The sequence below is a fragment of the Medicago sativa genome, chromosome 2 (assembly GCF_051527215.1).
Source record: "Medicago sativa cultivar Bolivia chromosome 2, Bolivia_mono, whole genome shotgun sequence".
Classification (NCBI taxonomy): domain Eukaryota; kingdom Viridiplantae; phylum Streptophyta; class Magnoliopsida; order Fabales; family Fabaceae; genus Medicago; species Medicago sativa.
The window spans coordinates 70,024,258-70,040,626 of record NC_140750.1 but is presented as its reverse complement, the minus strand read 5'-3'; the positions used below and the strand labels follow the sequence as shown (position 1 = coordinate 70,040,626).

General features: G+C 33.1%; 2 protein-coding genes and 1 long non-coding RNA gene across 3 annotated transcripts; 1 reads left to right on the top strand and 2 right to left on the bottom strand.

Moving 5' to 3' along the window:
- Positions 1-921: 921 nt before the first annotated feature.
- LOC146950198 (zinc finger protein WIP3-like) lies at positions 922-4,927 on the top strand. Its single transcript, XM_085746138.1, has 2 exons — positions 922-1,493; positions 3,702-4,927. Exons 1-2 carry the CDS (start codon positions 1,002-1,004, stop codon positions 4,143-4,145), a joined length of 936 nt encoding a protein of 311 aa, XP_085602264.1. The 5' UTR covers positions 922-1,001; the 3' UTR covers positions 4,146-4,927.
- Positions 4,928-8,122: 3,195 nt separating this feature from the next.
- On the bottom strand, positions 8,123-9,904 carry LOC146950197 (uncharacterized). Its single transcript, XR_015027459.1, has 2 exons — positions 9,766-9,904; positions 8,123-8,786 (listed from the first exon to the last, which is right to left on the bottom strand). It is a non-coding gene; the product is annotated as an uncharacterized LOC146950197 (long non-coding RNA).
- Positions 9,905-10,426: 522 nt separating this feature from the next.
- Positions 10,427-11,353, bottom strand: LOC146950196 (zinc finger A20 and AN1 domain-containing stress-associated protein 3-like). The gene is made up of 2 exons (XM_085746137.1): positions 11,213-11,353; positions 10,427-11,125 (listed from the first exon to the last, which is right to left on the bottom strand). The coding sequence occupies exon 2, from the start codon at positions 11,111-11,113 to the stop codon at positions 10,661-10,663; it is 453 nt and encodes a 150-aa protein (XP_085602263.1). The 5' UTR covers positions 11,114-11,125; positions 11,213-11,353; the 3' UTR covers positions 10,427-10,660.
- Between the last annotated feature and the right edge of the window lie 5,016 nt (positions 11,354-16,369).

Here is a 16,369-nt window from a genome sequence, read left to right as displayed (position 1 = left end):
ATGACATATGATGTATTGTCCATACGATTCTAAGATTCTTTTATATTGAATTGGTGATACCTATTTTGCATGTCATTTTCTATACCCACCTAGTCTCTCTTTTTCTCTAATCAAAAGGAAACAAACAAACGCCAACAGCCAAAAAAAGATAAAATAAAGTATAAGGGTAAACAAAAAGGGAAAAAAATTAAAGAAAGGAAAAGAAAAGGTCCTTCAAGACAAAGAAAACCACATAATATTTATAAGTTGGTCCAAACATTATTTAGTTTTTATATTGTCCTAATCTATCCTTTGTTATTGTACCCAAAAAAAAGGTTGCCTTTGTTAATTCATTTTCAGACCTTATACATTTATTCTATGTGGCAATTAAGTTTTTCTCAATCCATCATCTCACACCCAACACTATTAGACTTGGCGTGTTAAAATAAATAGTGGGAACAAATAAACTCTGATGTCATATTCAGTTTTTATATTAAGTTTAATCCATTCTTAAAAAATCGGTATGTGTAGGATAAAGAGTGTCACCCTTTAATTGAGGGATTATTTAGCTTTTTTTAGTCGTGAAATAAAATTGGACTCAAATTTCATAACCAAAGTCTTCGAGTTTTGTCTTGTAAATGAAAAATAATACTCCATCCAATCATATTTATAAGCAAAAACAACTTTTTAGATACATTTGAATAACTAATTTATGTGATCACATTTATATGTCAGATACATTAGTTATTCAATATACCTAAAATGTTGTTTTTTGCTTATAAATGTGACCGGAGGGAGTATGTTGTTTCAGAATTTATGGTGCAAATTAGTATAACCGACGACGAAGTTGATGGATACTTCGCACTCATAAAATATAAAATAAATAAATAAAATCCCCCTTTATTGCTACTTATATGTGTGCAGGCTTTCATACATAAAGTCATGGATATAAACCTTTCTAAGGAGAGAATAATTGAATATATTTCACAAATCTAGGGACTCTATCTCTCTCTAGAATTAAGATGGGTTTGAGGGATCAGTGCAATGTAGAAGACAAGAATCTCTACCTTCAAACCCCAAATTTCATTGAATGGCTCAAACCACCTAATTCCTCACTCTCATCATCTCCTTCATCGCCTTTAACTCATCAACACAAACTATCCCAAGAAACTTTCCAGTTTTTACCAATCTCTAGTGGAATTAAGCCCTATGAGGACAACCATGGGATGCAAAATGAAGATTTTGAAGTAAAAGAAGAGAAGGTGGAACATGTGACTGTGACTTTGCACATTGGATTGCCTAACATAGGAGGTCATGAATCTGATGAACATGATGAGAAGAATAAGGTTTTTGATTGTGTTAAGGAAGAAGAATTGAAGAAAAACGTGCATGGTTTTTGTTTTAAGGAAGAGAGAAGGTTTTGGATACCAACTCCTGCTCAAATTCTTGTTGGACCTATGCAGTTTGCTTGCTCCATATGCAGTAAGACTTTCAATAGATACAACAATATGCAGGTTAGTAATTGGTTCTCAATTTCTCATATTGATATATATTTTTTCTTAACCCTTCTATTTTTAGGGGAAAAGATTTTGATAATTTAAACTTCATATATTTTTTCTTCTTAACCCTTCGATTTTTAGGAAAAAATATTTTGATAATTTAAGTTCAATTGAGACGAAGTAAAGTTTTATCAAGAATTATTCAAGGCATAATTCATATTTAGTAGTCTTAGGTCAATAATTTCCCTTAGGTTTTCTTTTCTTTTGAAAGCAAATTTCTCTTATAGGGATAAAAGTTAATTAGAATTTCTGTTACAGTATATTATTTACTCATAATTTAACATATGTGCAAAGAACAAATATACACTTATTTTTAAGTCAAGATTATAAAGATAGGATCAATAATCATTCTAATCAGATAAGAGAGACGGAGATATTGAAAATTAAGCAATCATGCATGTTTTTTCATATCCTAGTTCATACTTCATACGCAACTTTTTTCTTTCCATTCATACACATAACTTCTTATCCATATTTTATCACTTCAATAGTTCAATTAATTGCATGGTAATTAAGTACTTAATTGATGAAATAAATCGATCATGTCTTCACCCAACTATAGACTATGCTATTTAAGTTCAAAATTATTTTTTTTTTTTGAAGGAAAGTTCAAAATTATTGATATTATTTTTTAAAAACAATCTATTGATTAAGTACATGAATAAGTTTTTCTTGAACATATACCGTCACTTTATTTCAAATTTATTTCTTAATTGTGCGTCTTGTGTCGGTTAATAGTTCTCCTCCTATGCTGTTTTGTCAAAAAAACAAAATGTTATCCTCCTATGCTAGTTTAACATGACCCATGTATAAAATTTAATTATTAAACCCTCTATATCCTTCGTTACTATGATGACAAATTTCTGCGTCCAAAGTCACATAATTATACTTACTAATAATGCACATCTCTATTTTTTTTTTTTTTTGTGACATGAATGTGCATTTAGAACTTGAATTATTTACTCTATATATATCCAATATAATTTAATATGACTAAGGTGTTTAACATTATGATTAGGAGGACGAAGATAACCATCAAGAAGAAAACAATCATTCAATTAAATGACTAATCTTTGATGCATGACCCTCTCATTTATTTTTGCTTTCCTTTACACTTTAAAAAATGTGAGCAAAATGAATGGCTTGTTGTCCCGCACCCGCTAGGGTATCCCAACTTTTAGTAAAAGGCTCTTTCAGTTTTATCCTATAGTAAAAGACCATATCTTCATGCCTTTGTATTTCCTTTCCGATATCAAAGGGTGTGCAATGTATAATACAACTATTAGGGTATATCACCCTTAATTTGTACTTAGGTTTTAATGTACTTCTTTTGTAGATAAAAAAGATATCGTTCAAGGTTTCTTGTATTAGTCATAGCTTTGAGAATAATTTGACTATTTTTTTGACAGAATAATTTGACTAGTTAATTAGTTAGATCCTTATGAATTAGATCAAACATTTTTTTATATGAAATAGTTATACTAAGACAGAGTTGATCATCATGAGATTGGGATATCATCATGAGACAGAGTTCAAGAATACTCAATCCAATTACATAAGAAAAACCAAAGAGCTAATCAAGAACCATATCCATGATGATGATGATATAATAGTGACATTTATTTAAGGGTTAATTAAGTAAATAGTCCTCGTAAATATTCAGAATTTTGTTTTTAGTCCCTATAAAATAAAATCACACCTTTTAGACTCTATAAAATTTTCCATCATCATTTTTTGTCCCTATAAAATTTTTCCATCAGCATTTATAGTCTCTGTCATAAATTTTCATCAACACTTTTGGTCCCTAAAATGCTTAAGGAAAATGTGACAGGGACTAAAAAGTGTGATTTTATTTTGTATGGACTAAAATCAAGACTGTGAATATTTATAGGGACTAAAAACTTAATTAACCCTTTATTTAATAATTTTTACATTTGATTTAACTCACCCTTCCAAAAACTAAGTGGTTTTACTCATTATAAACTTAATTATTTCATATTTTATCTCTATATTATTTGGGACTTAGGCTTTTTTCGGAATGTACAACGGCCACGTATTCGATCACAGCTAATTTTGAATTTGACTTAAAAACTATGAAATCAGAATTCAATGAACGTGTTAGCTCAAAAACTCAAACTAATCTTAAATTTGACCATTTTGCAGATGCATATGTGGGGGCATGGATCAGAATTTAGGAAAGGACCAGACTCACTTAAAGGAACACAACCAGCAGCAATGCTAAGGCTACCATGTTATTGTTGTGCTCACGGTTGCAAGAACAACATCAATCATCCAAGAGCAAAACCATTGAAGGATTTCAGAACTCTTCAAACTCATTACAAAAGAAAGCATGGAACAAAACCATTTATCTGCAGAAAATGTTCTAAAGCATTTGCTGTTAAAGGTGATTGGAGAACTCATGAAAAAAATTGTGGAAAGTTTTGGTATTGCACTTGTGGTTCTGATTTTAAACACAAAAGATCTCTTAAAGATCATGTTAGATCCTTCGGAAAAGGTCATTCCCCACTTCCTTCTCTTGAAGGCTTTGAAGATGAGAAAGAATGCAGCAATACTGGATCTGATGATGACGAAGTTGCTCATGCATGATCATGATATGATTTTAAATTGAGGTTGCAGTCATAGTTACAAACTTGTATATTGTGATAAAATGCAACGGATTTGTGCGGTTGAAATTGAGGTTGCGATGTTGTTATAAAGACATCGTAATCTTCTATATTGCACTCGTAACTATTAGATGTAAAAGTTAATTACACTGATTAGTTAGTTACACTACTTAGTTATAACTAAGTAGTGTAACTGACCTATGTAACTAATTTTTATATCTAATAGTAATTACGATTGCGGACCGCAATTTAAAACCATTAATATCATGCCTAACATGCTATATATATAATACATCTATCATATACTATATAAAGAGTAGTAGTTTATTTAGTAATAACTAGAAATTGTAGCAAAGCTTGATCATTGTGTGCTTGTGCTCAGTAACAAAAAATTCTCAACAATTGCTAAGCCATGAAATTAATGGAGAATTGTTTGCTACTGGGCATTTGCTGATCAGTGATGATAAGCTAGCAGGGAATTAAGAGGTATGGATTATGGAAGAGTTTAATTTGTTTTGTGGTTAGTTAGTTGAATAAGATGGAATTATCTCAAGTGATGAAGCATATGAATTTTTTTTTGAAAAAGTGTTGTATCATGTTTAAGTTTTTTTAACCTTTTCAATGGAGAAAATTTATCAGCTTCATTACTAAACGGTAATCCTCATTGTAATGACTTGAGTACTAGCTATACTGTTGTTTTAAGGATCTGTTAAGTGTTAACACTTTGATAGTAATAATTATTTTACTATATGGTTGTCATTGCTATTGCCTATAGTACGTGGTTTATTGATTTTATATAATTTTTCCCTAAAGGATGTGATTCTATGAACTTCATAATCGTGACCTAAAACTTGAATGTCACATAAAATCATGCACAGGTATTATCAAGTTAGAAAGAAAGAAAGAAAAAAACAATATTGCCCTAAATCTTGTAAAAGATTTTAACAATGCCTTGTTGTTACTTTTGCATTGTAAAGACGATTACTAGTGACCACTAGTGTTGGGCACAATCAATGGCACATATATACTATCCATCTTTTTTCCAATAAAGAATTTATTTTATATATAAGAAGCAAAAATAATTATTTAGAATACAAGGAGTATTTCAACCTGAAATACAAGCATGCAGAAAGAATATATGTATGTATGTGTGTGTGTATATATATATATATATATATATATATATATATATATATATATATATATATATATATATATGTATGTATATATATGTATGTATGTATATTAGAAGAAAAGACCCCAAGACATGTAACTCAATTAAAATTATTTCCCAATGAACTATATTCTGAGATAGGTGGAGATAGTTTTTGGCTAAAGGAAAGAAGTGTTGTTTGTATTATGATATGAGTGATGTGTGCCTCATTGAAGTGTTATATTATGGAATACTTATCCTTCTTTTGCTTGGTGATTGGGTTTACTATGTTTTTTTATTTCCCTCTTTTTATGTGTTTTTGGGTTGTATATGTGGTTAAAGTATTCTATGTACTCTTCATTAATTCAACTTGCTGCTAAAAAAGACAATTAATTTGAATAAAGAAATAGGTTTTAATTTGCTTATCTCTTGTGTCTATACTTTTAGCTATTAAAAATTCATAATATTTTTATTTTAACAAAACATGATTTAAAAAAATGGAAAATAAGTTTAAGAGTGGGCTGACAAAATTATTGAGGCTAACTTTCTCTATATATCAACAAGATTTGGTAATAATTGATAGAAAGCTTTTCTCCAGCAACAAACTCATCAGATTAAATGTAAAAATAGTTTTTCGTCTTTTTCGCAATAACTTTTGTATTTGACTGTTTCACATAATTGATAAGTTAATGAAAGAAAAACTAAAATGAGAGTGATGCACAAAAACACAGTAAAAAAATAAAAATTTGAGACTAATTAGGTTATAAAATTGAAAAAATAATTAAAACTATATATACTTTGAGACAGAACGAGTGATTTTTTTTTCATTCTATTTTATTATTTTCTTGGTCAAGTTTATCGATCTATATTTAATTGCTCCCTTATACTTTCATGTCATTTAGTCTAGTTTGGGCTAACCAAATTCATACACCAATTTCAAGTAGCTTTACAAGCTTAAAGTTAATCACCCAATTTTATGAAATCAAGTTGCTCCCTTATACTTAGATGATCTGCTACGAAAAGCACTCAAAATGGTGATCAATTAAGCAAGTTTTTTAAAAGAAAACTAAGCAAGTGTGTATAGGAAAAAAGTGATCATAGTACGTTGCAAGGACCTCATCATCTTAAAGAATATATGGTGATTATTAATTCACGTGAGGTAGCTGGAGAAAAAGGGATTATTTGTGAGTAAAATAAAAGGATGTAGTGATTTGGAGTCTTTTGAGGCAGGCTTGACCAAAGCAAAAAGTAATAATTAATAATAGAAAGAAAAAAATTGGGAGGTTGTGTTTGGTTATTGAATTTGAAGATAAGGGACCTCCACCATACTTTGTCGGGTAAAAACGTTAGCCTTGTAGAAAGATCACAAGTCACAACAACCATCTTTTAACTTCAATAATTAATTTGAGTAACAAAACTCACTAATTAATTTAGCTAAACTAATTGTTTTTGAGGCATTATTTAGGTAAACTTGCATCATGCTTTCGTATATGCCCCTAATAACACGACATCAATAACCCTTCAGAATTTGATCCTTTTTTATCTTTTCTTGTAAGACAGTTTAGAGACAAAACTAAAATGTAAGGAATTACATATTTAAACCCGCACAATATATCAAATATCCCAACAATCTTTCAACATTTAAGCTGCACTTAACTGTCATAGAAACATTTTAATATTGACTGCGGCGATAACACTATGACGCACACTAGTAGATTTCTGGAAGAGTTCCACAAAATAATCTCTAGCAATACCCTTCAGCTCATCTCTGCACACCCCTCCCTGTTGCATTGTGCGATGTTTTGTATATAGTGGCTAAAGTACTCGTCAAACGATTGAAACTCGTTCTTAATTAACAAATGCATTTCAGATAACTGGTCGACATTTGTGCTTGCTTGATAGATCCATTCTAGATAATATTATGGCAGCCAATCTTTAACACTCTTATGTGGAGCATTTGGAAAAATAGAAATAATAAAGTTTGGATGATCTCAGACACGTGTCAGGTCATTTGTGATAGAACCACGACACTGTTATCAAGTTGGAAGAATGCTCTAGAGGTAAAATTGACAACAAGCGCAGCTCGTGCTGTTAGGCAGGTTGAGAAATGGGATAGGTTATCCCCAAGTAGATACAAGTGTAACATTGATGCCTCTTTCTCAGAAACTTTGGAGAGAATGGGCATACGAATATGCATCAAAGATGAAGAAGGGGACTTTGTGTTGGCCTGAACCGAATGGTTTTCCCCTCTTCTTGATATTGATATTGGAGAAGCAGATGTAAGATTATTGCACATCGTATTTCTATCTACACGTAAGTATATTAGTATCGTCTCCACAGGAACTAGCGTATACCACAAGCCATTCAACGTCATTTATCATCTCAAGTTTGGCTTAAAAGTTTGTTTAAAACTATTCTAACTAATTTACGTTAAAATAAATAGAGACGAGATAGGGCATATAACGCTTAGGGTTAGAGTTCGTCAACCAAGCGTTACAACTGCATTATCATGATCACATAAACGGATTCTAGCTTTTTAATCGATATTATCACAATCACTCAACAACATTATTTATGTCTAAATAATGTCGTGAAATCGATTGTATCGTTTAATCGATGATTTCTCGACCTATTAAACGATCCAAAAGCATTAAGTTCTTGATTTCAAAGTGATTATCAAAACCTAAACCCTATATCTAGAATAAAAGCTTTGATAGATTATTATTCTAACCCTAAATTCAAAAGTACCTTTCAATAACATTTCAAATCATAAATAAAACATTAAACACAAGAATAAAAACAATATTAAGTAAAATAGCTAGAATCTTATATTAATGATCAAAAAGATTACATAATAGCTTGATTAAGTACCTCTAATTAAACTCACAAGGGTAGATTTAGCTACATATTTTCATAGTAGCCTTGCAAAAGATGGAAGAAAGATGAAGATTTCATGACAAGATTCATGATTTCTCTACAAATCTTGGGAAGAATCTACTTCTAACACTCTTGCTTTGTGTTTCTCTCTGTAGAAATGTCCTATCTCTCTCTCTAAAAACCAAAAAAAAAAAAATACTATTACATTGAAAACTCTTCAAGAAGTGAGAGAAAAAGTTATTTATAGGTTGCAGAAAAACTGAAAACTCGCTTAAGCATGTTGAACTCGCTTAAGCGAGTTGCCTTGAAATCCCACGTTGATCCACAGGATGACTGCCACGTAGCCATCTTATCATGTTCAACTCGCTTTGGTGAAATGAACTTGCTTTAAGCGAGTTTGACCTTGAAATCATGGGACTTTCTGGAGTTTTCTCGCTTGGGCGAGTTTGGTCTTGTTGTGAAACTCGCTTTGGCCTGTTGAGAGCTAGCAATCCTGGGGCTCTTTGGAGTTTTCTCACTTAAGCAAGTTGAGCTCGCTTAAGCGAGTTGGTCTTTGCAAAAATTGGTGATTTCTTGATCCTTGCTTGCATTTTCCTGCACAAATGGGTAGAGTAAAAGGCACATAAAATATAAATGGCATAATTACATCAAATTGTAGCTTTACCTTAGATAACTTGCAAAACAAGTCACTAAAATGCCTAAAAAAAAAATTGAACAAGCACTAAAATGCCTAAATTAACACATGAAATATATCACTTTTGAACAGTTATCAGAAGCGCTTCGGTTGTTAATGGCTATGGAATGGGTAAGGGGTTTAAATTGTGGAACATGGACTTTGAGGTCGACTCCAAGACGGTTGTAGACAAAATATATGGGAAGCAGATCGGTGTATTAGAATTCAGTGAAATAACCAGTAAATGTGCATATGCTTAGTACTGATCCTATGAACTCTAATGTTAAGTTCATCGGGTGACAAGCAAACGAAGTTGGTCATAACTTAGTTAGGATGGGTTCGTCGGAAGCTAGTTTTATTCTAACATCCCAACATGTATCAAATCTATTATTATAAATGCTTTAATATTAGCATAATTGTTGTCCATGTTTAATTACACTTTCATCATCTCTTGGGTTAAAAAAGAAAAACACAGCCATCAGTGATTGTTTTTAAACCTTTTGCCTTGAGAAATACCTACGCTACACTTTTTTTTCATTGGAAAATCTAAGTTTAGATGTGTGCTTGACTTCATTTTTTTCGAAAGAAACTTATTTGGACTGGAGATTTGGTAAGGAGATTTTTTTTTGCTAAAAAATGTGTTGGTATCTATTAATGATGAACAGCATGTGCCCAAAAAAAATTAGCTAAATGAGCTTGAAATAAGAGTCATAGCAGTACCAAGGATATGATGGTGCTAAATTAACTAAGTTTGTGAGTCCACAATTTTGTCCTTTTGATTTTATAGTTTAACTACAATTAAGTATATAATTTTTTTAAGTTCTTGTTGTGTACTACAATTAGATAGTGTCCTAAAAGTATGTTGCAAATAATCACTCCCTAAATTTCTATCTTGATTACCTTAAACAGACATGTCCCAAAGCATGATGAAATGAAAGCAAGAAGCATATTTGGACTGGAATGGTCTGAGCCCTTAGTAACATTTGCACTCTCCTGTGGAAGCTGGTCTTCGCCTGCAATATGTTTCTCAACTTTATACAACATAAATCACATGGAAACTTATTAATCATCTTTGACTGTTAGCAACCCCTTCTAGTATTCACCGAATAGTATGACCAAATGCATGACCAAACTAAATGTCATGTTTCCGCACCCAATTTTTCTTAAATCAGTGGTTTAAGATTAGCACATTACTATGGTACGTTACAACATACCCCACACAGAAGCTTGGTTCACGTTAGTTATATCAAATGTGAGTTAATCTACGAGCAATTTTCTCAAACTTATGTATGTGAATTACATGTTGCTGCTGTGTTGATACATTGATCTTAATTTGTGATGTTTGTGAATTACTTACTTATGTAGGTTTAATGATGGGAACAAATTGATTCCATGGCAGCATTTTAGTGTTTTGTGATGAAGTTGATCAAATTTGTTATTATTAAATTGCTGTATCATGACAAATATTTAGAGAGAAAAAAAAAAAAAAACTGTTGTCAACCAGTTCTAAGAATCAGTTCAGTTCCGCTCGAATTGATCTATTATGGTTCGGTTCGATTATGTAAGAACGACGAAGGAAATTTCATACCAATAAAGTTTAAATATAATGTAAATATGACAACTAAAAAATATTTAAATGTAATAATTTTCTACAATAATAACCAGACCACCAAATAACAATGACCCGACCCACCCACTACCCACAAACCATCAACCCAATTAACAGACCAGAAACCCGATAGAAATCCCAAATCATTGAAAAGACGAAATTACCAAAACACCCTTCCAATATTTCTCAGATCTTCTCCAACTTCTCCCCTTTCACCACCGGATTCGCTTTCTCAATCTGCTCTTTCCCCAACCCCTTAAAATCAAACTCACACGCGTGCTGCTCCGGGTAACGGTGGGTCCCACATAACATCCTCCCACACTTGCACTTAAACCCCGTCAGCCCCACGCGCTTCTTACACGTCATACACCGATTCTGTTGCAACGGTTTCTCCTCCACCGCAACGCTCGCCGGTCCAACCGGATCCGGCAACGAAGATGACGGTTCAGAAACAACCACCGCCGGAGAAGACGCTGCGATGGATTGATTGAGAACGAGTTTGGCTGATGAAGCTTGTTGTTCTTTGAGCTGTAAATCACGATGGCATCTTGAACAGAGATTCTCCGTTGCGGCGTTGCCGAAGAAACCGCAATTGTTGACGCATAATCGTGGTGCTTGCAATCTGTGTTCTTCCGCCATTTTTTCTTCTTTCTGCAAAAGAATTGAATCAATGAAATTTCATTCAAATCCATAAATCGATGAGAAAAATAACATAGAATGAATAAAATAAAAGAATACCGTTAAGGAGAATAATTATCGAATCGAATATAAGAAATTGTTGAAGAAATTTTCAGAAACGTGTTATGGTTTGGGGGGTTTTTAAAGGAGGCTGTAGGTGTCTAGGTGAGACGTATGATTATGTGGACATGATGTTGCTTTCTTATCGAAAGCCGTGTTAGCTACGTTACTTGTTTTAGTTTTTTTATTTTTAATTTGTTTTATTTTTACTTTTTTAAGCAAAAATTTCAATTCAATTTTTTAAGGCACCAATTTTTTTTAGGGTAAAATATGCATTTCATCCCTGCAATTATAGCCATTTGATTTTTCATCCCTGAGCTTACTAATCCTCCTATTTTGCCCTTGTAAAAGTTAATCATTTGAAAATTCGTCCCTCATCAGAGTTAATCACTGTCATGTCACTGATTTGATGACGTGGCATTGCTAATTGAATCATATGCACGCGAAATGACCAAAATGCCCTTAGTTGCTCCAGTTAAAACAGAAAAGGACCAAAATACCCTCCTTCATCAACTAAGGGCATTTTGGTCATTTCGCGTGCAAATGATTCATTAACTCTGATGAGGGACGAATTTTCAAATGATTAACTTTTATAGGGGCAAAATGGGAGGATTAGTAAGCTCAGGGATGAAAAATCAAATGGTCTATAATTGCAGGGATGAAATGCATATTTTATCCTTTTTTTTATAAGTTCAATTTAATTTCTATAATATTTAATTAAAGATGTATATAATATTTATTATGAACTACATAAATTATTTAATGAATTAATTTACGGTATTTAATATGGACTATTTTTATAACTTGTCAAAAAAATGGACTATTTTTATAACAATTTTTTAAAAATTAACTCGGATTTAACTTCAAAAGATTTCGAAGTCGAACCTTGCTAGTACCTTAATATGTTGTATTTAACTTCAAAAGATTTCGAAGTCGAACCTTGCTAGTACCTTAATATGTTGTAAATGAAAAACGTAACAAGGTATAAGTGTTACTCCCTCCGTTCCTTTTTAAGTGTTGTTTTAGTGTGGATTTTTGTTCCTATTTAAATGGCGTTTTGGTATTTTAAGGGTATGATTTGTCAATTATACCCTTTGTCAATTACTCTTATCTTTTTCAATAAAACTAATTAAATGTTATATATTTGAAAAACTAAAGTTTTTTTTTTTGAAGAAACAAAAATGATATATATTAACAAATGCAGTTAAACCTCCTTAGTACAAGATGTACTAAGAGGTCACCCCTGAAACAGTCAGACAAACACAGTAATTACAAGAAACAAGGTCAGTCGATACTCAAACATAACAAAGGGTCCGACCACCATCTTTGAGAACCGTACACAAATGTGGCATTGCTAGCTTTTAGCCACCATAAAGAATGTAATTTAACTTTTTCTAATAAATCATTAGTGGAGGTTTCGATGTTATTAAAAAGTCTGTTGTTGCGTGCATTCTAAACCAGCCAGACATAAAGTGACCAAATAAGCTGAAGAAAGGATCTACGCGCCTTCGAGTGACCTGTATAATGAGTGAACTGAGTAAAATGCTCACAATTATCATGAGGGTCAGCACCTGACACGCCAATCCACTCCCGGATATGCTGCCACAACGTGCCAAAAGTAGCACAATGAAGAAACAAGTGTGTTGTTGTTTCGTCAGTGCCGCAACCAGCCACACACCCGCTGCCTCGGTATTCAGACACCCACACCGCAAAAGATTGATCTTGGTTGATAGCCTATCCCGAAGCAATCGCCAAGTAAGGATGGAAACCTTCAACGGGACCTACGTATGCCAGACAAGATCTCCCACACCAACAGTTGGAGGTTCGGCCATTGCAGTTAGGAGGTGATAGGCCTCATGCACTGTGTAAACATCATCAATGTTGGAGTCCCAATGCCACCTGTCAAAAATATCAGACTGCAAAGCAACACCATTAAGTAATTGCCTACACTTCTCTACCAACTCCTTCTCCCACACCCACAACGGTCTCCTCCAATTCCACGCATTACCGCCATCCTCCCAACCAAGAGCAGACATACCAACCATCGTACTCAACTTATTAGTCGATAAATCAAATAAACGACTAAACCCTGTCCAAAGAGGGACATCACCAAGCCACCTCTCATACCAAAAGTAAGTATTCAAACCATTCCCTACCCTTTTCGACACCATCTCTTCAAACCAACTCCCATCAGCCTCACCAACCCCATCCCTAATCTTCGCTACTTCCCTCCACCAAGAAGAAATACTCCGGCCCCCAACCTCCAACCTCCCTGCCTCCTCACCGTATCTCGCCACCAACACCCTATACCAAAAGCCTCCTCTATCCATCAACATTCTCCAGCACCACTTTCCCAACAAAGCACTATTAAACTCCCTCAACTGCCTCACCTCTAACCCGCCATACTCCTTTCGTAAACAAACAGAGCTCCAAGCGATCCAGGAAATCCTCATGTTATCCTCACTCCCTCCCCAATTTTTTTTTATTGAAAATAGATTCAATGGCAGAGATTATACCTGACAGAGCTTTGAAAAAGGAAAGAGCATAGACAGGCAACGAGGTCAGGACAGACTTGAGAATAACCAACCGACCCCCAAAAGAGAGAAAACGACTTTGCCATCCTGATAGTCTAGACTTAATGATTTTCAACACAGGTTCCCATAAGGCTAACCTTCGCGGATCACCACCTATAGAAAGACCCAAATACACGAACGGAACTTTACCGACTTTACAATTTAATATAGAAGCGGCCTCATTCAACCAAGACTCCGTAATATTAATTCCAACCAACAAACTTTTATAAAAATTCACTCTCAACCCAGATATGTCCGCAAACAGAGTCAACACCGCCCTCAAGACACACATATTCGCCCAACTTTTAGTTCCAAGTAACAATGTGTCATCTACAAATTGTAGGTGGGACACGACTACTGAGCTTGCATTACTAACCACGTACCCGGTGAACAAATTGTTCCTCACCGCCGTACTCATCATCACATTTAGACCTTCAGCTGCTATCAGAAACAAGAACGGAGATAGCAGATCCTCTTGACGCAGACCCCTTTGCAAAGGGAACTCATCTGTAGGGCTTCCATTTACTAAAATTGATGCAGTAGCTGTTGTCACACACACCTTTATCCATTTTCTCCATAACCCCGGAAATGCCATTTTTTTCAAAACTGCATCCAGATAACCCCAGTCCACCGAATCATATGCCTTTTCAAAATCAACTTTAAACAACATCAATTCTTTTTTATCCTTGCGAGCCTCATCTACTACCTCTTTTGCAATCAGAATTCCATCAAGAATCTGTCTATTTTTCACAAAAGCAGTCTACGAATCCGAAATAACCTTTCCCAAAACCGATTTCAACCGATTGGCTAGCACCTTATATAAAATTTTGTAAAGTGAACCAACCAACGAAATTGGCCGAAAATCGTTAAGGCGTTGAGGACTATCAATTTTAGGAATAAGAGCTATAAAAGTATTGTTGATACCTCTAGACAATTTGCCATTTTGGTGAAACTTTGTGATGAAGCACACAATATCATCCTTCAACTCATCCCAAAATTCCTTGATAAAACCAAAGTTAACCCCATCCGGTCCAGGACTCTTAAAGCTATCACAGTCCCACACCGTGTTTTTAATCTTTGTAGCTGAAAATGGCTTTATTAAACTGCTTCCTTCCGCGTAAGATAACTGATTGAACTGAAGATTTTCAACCCCCGGCCTCTAAATATACTGAGCCGCAAAATGGTCTTGGAAATGAGTAAACACTGCATTCCTAATAGGTTGAACCCCTTCCACAAAACTGCCATTCACCATTAATGAAACAATGGAATTGCGTCGCCGACGACTCGAAAGGACCGAATGGAAATATCTAGAGTTAACATCTCCATCCTGTTTTTTAAACAAAGTTAATTTGTTTGTTTTTTTAAAAACAAAGTTTGTTTTTTGTTATCTTAAAATTTAAACAAAATTTTGTTACCTATAATAATGGTTTCATGGATAGTTAAAATTCTATAAATAAGATGAGTAGTAATTATTAAAAATTCCAAATGCAAAGTAAAAGAACATATCCGAGAGACAAATAAAATAAAAGATTTCATGAATGTTCAAAAGGAATAAAGAGTGAAAGACTCATTGGAATAACTCATGAAATAGTTGAAGACTCGTTTGACAAGATAGAAGAACGGTATTTAGAAAATTGACAATTGTTTATTATGAGAGAGTGCAAAAAAAAAAAGGAATTTGTTGGAGAAAAAGATAGTAATCAACAAATGTTTGTTACGAGAGAAAGATAACATATTAAATTTATTGGAAAGAGAAAGTGTATGCAGAAAATAGGAATATATTGGTTGATTAAGATGAGAGTATAATAGGAAGAAAAAGTTTAAAAATACATTTCGCTATTTTAGTGTTAATATTCTAAAACGACACTTAAAAAGGAATTAAAAAGGAGAGAATTTAAGTTTAAAATTCTTCTTTATCTTTATTTGTACATCATTCTCTCACCTGTATTTATTTCGCACATCTTGTTCCAAATAATTGTACAAAGTCCATATCAAACCTTTTTTTTAATTGATATGAAATAAATTTATATATCCCTCCGTAAAAACTTCTTTTTTATGATATTTTTTTTAGAGATTCTTTTATATGATATGTGGAATTATTTCGTTAATAACGACATTATATTTTTCTTGTCAAAAAAACGGCATTATATTTTTCAATAAATTTTAAATATTGTTTTAGACATTTTTTGTAACCACTCAATTGATTCGCATTCTCGGTTTAAATGAACATCAAATCAAACATAACATTTAGAAATATGTCTAATATTAGAAATCAAAAATAAAATCTTTAAAAATTTGAATTCGATAAAACTTAATTATTTCCAGACTTCAGATACATCAATTACATTAAATTATACAATGGAAAACAGTATTCTAAAATATCCCAAAAGAAAATACCAAGAAAAATAATACTCCTATACTGCTAAAAGTAGCAAGCTGTTTTGGGCTGTTGGAAGGTGTAGGCATGTATGATGTAGCCCGTAAAACATACGGCGCCGCAAGGATTAAGGCACCACCAGATGTCCATAGAAATATTATAAAATCGATATTCTAAAATGCATTTTTTTATATGATTCTAGGTTTT

What these genes read in the sequence shown, in the direction of transcription:
- LOC146950198 (XM_085746138.1), top strand. Translation starts at nt 1,002, where the DNA reads ATGGGTTTGAGGGATCAGTGCAATGTAGAAGACAAGAATCTCTACCTT. An exon ending in ATAGATACAACAATATGCAG is followed by an intron (nt 1,494 to 3,701) that starts GTTAGTAATTGG and finishes ACCATTTTGCAG; the next exon opens with ATGCATATGTGGGGGCATGG.
- LOC146950196 (XM_085746137.1), bottom strand. Translation starts at nt 11,113, where the DNA reads ATGGCGGAAGAACACAGATTGCAAGCACCACGATTATGCGTCAACAAT.